Source organism: Triticum urartu, chromosome 1 (assembly GCF_003073215.2).
Source record: "Triticum urartu cultivar G1812 chromosome 1, Tu2.1, whole genome shotgun sequence".
NCBI classification, from domain to species: domain Eukaryota; kingdom Viridiplantae; phylum Streptophyta; class Magnoliopsida; order Poales; family Poaceae; genus Triticum; species Triticum urartu.
This window is the reverse complement of record NC_053022.1, coordinates 344,221,148-344,223,102: the sequence shown is the minus strand read 5'-3', so window position 1 is coordinate 344,223,102 and position 1,955 is coordinate 344,221,148. Positions and strand designations below refer to the sequence as shown.

At 62.4% G+C, this 1,955-nt stretch overlaps 1 protein-coding gene across 1 annotated transcript in view; it reads left to right on the top strand.

The window, feature by feature from the left end:
* Positions 1 to 1,267: 1,267 nt before the first annotated feature.
* LOC125532862 (pentatricopeptide repeat-containing protein At4g18840-like) overlaps positions 1,268 to 1,955 on the top strand; it is a 6,639-nt gene continuing 5,951 nt past the window's right edge. Inside the window, exon 1 of the mRNA XM_048696746.1 lies at positions 1,268 to 1,554. Within this exon, the coding sequence (XP_048552703.1) occupies positions 1,268 to 1,554 (287 nt within the window). The remainder of the gene's footprint in view (positions 1,555 to 1,955) is intronic.

Sequence of the window (1,955 nt, the reverse complement as noted above, 5' to 3'; positions counted from 1 at the left end):
GCTGAGGATGAACTAATACAGTGGATGAACAGCCTCGGGAGGTGAGGTGTTCTTGAGCTCGATGGGCTGGTGAGTGTGAGGGTGGCCTGAATGATCCGTCTCCCCTCCCACGGTGGTGGCTAGGTACTATTTATAGTGGCCTTGGTCCTCTTCCCAAATGTTTAGGCAGGAAGGGATCCCACAAAAGCCAAGTTTGAAGGGGGACAACTAGTACAAGCTATCCTGACAAAAGTAGTCTTCGCCTACCAAAGGCTCTGGTGGTGACGCTGTTGTGGGCTCCGTGATGACCTCCGTCCTACTGGTTTTGGTCTTGTTGCACCGATATGGAAACCTTTGCCTGATGCCTCGGGACTCCTCGCCTGCGTTTGCCTCCTTAGCACCAAAGAGGAAACTGATACACTGCGCCTGCTGGCGCCCGCCTGGCCTTGGTCATCATGGCTCACATCAAGTGAACCTCGCGAGGTGCCCCATGCATAGATATCTCTGCTCCTCGGGACCCAGCCTAGTGAGGCTGCCCCCAGGGAGGTCTTGGTGTCATATGCCTCGCGAGGCTTGGCCCCTCGCGAGAGTCTTGATTTGTCATTGCTGAAGCTTGGTCGTACCCGGCCGTTGATGGAGCCATGCTCGTGGGCCGTAGGCAGGCAAGTCTGGGCACCCCCGTTCCCAGGACGCCGACAGTAGCCCCCGGGCCCAAGGCATCCTCGAGCTTGGCTTCGGGGCGAAGCCAAAGGGCAAGTGCGGAGCGCCACGGGCTCCAATCTCCTGCGGCCTTGGTCGACGTGTGGCGATTGATGGGACGTGGGCGCCTCCACTTCCCCATGCTCCCTCGGCAACCGTTCGACTTGACGAGACCCTGCTGCATGCAGAAGAAAATCATCATTACGCGCGATCGAGGAGGCCGACGGTTGGCCTCCCCCAGGCTATAAATGAGGAGAGGCGCGGAGCCCTCTCGCTCATCTCTTCCTTCTTGCCGATGGCTCCTTCTTTTTCCTCCTCGCTTCGCCATCTTGCCGCTACCCCATGGCGCCGACGAAGAGGTTTTCGGCCGTGGAGAAAGGGAAGGTTCGCCAGGAGGGTCCCGGCTCGCCACCTCCCAAGAGGGGGCGTGGCCGCCCCCGTAAGCACGCTGCGACCCCTGCTGTGTCTCCTCGGGGGCGCGGACGTACTCCTTCAGGGACCGGCATCGTCCTTGGTGGCCGCATCGGTGCCTCCTCCCACAGTGGGGCTGCTCTAGGGGAGCAGTGCTTACGCCGAGGGGAGGTGCGCCATGGTCGCCCGACCTCCTCGGCCGCCCTTCCATTTGGCAGAGGTGCTCCCGAAGTTTGTTGTGTGGTCGGAGCAGCCAGCTGGCACCTGGCTCCAGCTTCCGTGCTCCTTCGCCGGTGAGCTGTCGGCTGTGGGGCTTGAACGCTTCTGGCTGCAAGCTGACGGCTGCTCAGCAAGGCCTCGGGCCACGGTGGAGGTTCCTGCCGTAGGCAACGCAGTCCTGGCCCGCGGCTGGCAGACATTTGCCCGCGCGCGCGGCTTGAGCAGGAGGTGCACCCTCCACTTCAAGTACGACGGCGTCGACCCTCTACGTGAGGGTTTGGGGAAGATGGTCGCGCGCAGGGTGCTGCCCCAAGGACATGGCGGCGACGAGCTTGGCCTATGAAGCCGACGACACGGTGACGGACGTGGCGGCTCCTCCTCCAGCAGAGCTCCAGCAGCGGTGGCTACGACCAGCCGCCACGCCGCCGGGCTCGCTTTGGATGGGTGGCGGGTCAATTCCGCACCGTGTCCGAAGAAGCGCGAGGAGGGCTCCGACTGAGTCGGAGGGGGGGCGCTGGGAGCCGACCCTCGTGAGCTTCCGCGGTTGTGTGTGCCGCTTTTGCTCGTCCTTTCCTTTCTTCTTGCATTTCAAAAAACAAGCATGGGGCCCTACGAGGGCGTGTAATTGTCGGCGTTCTGGGAACGGG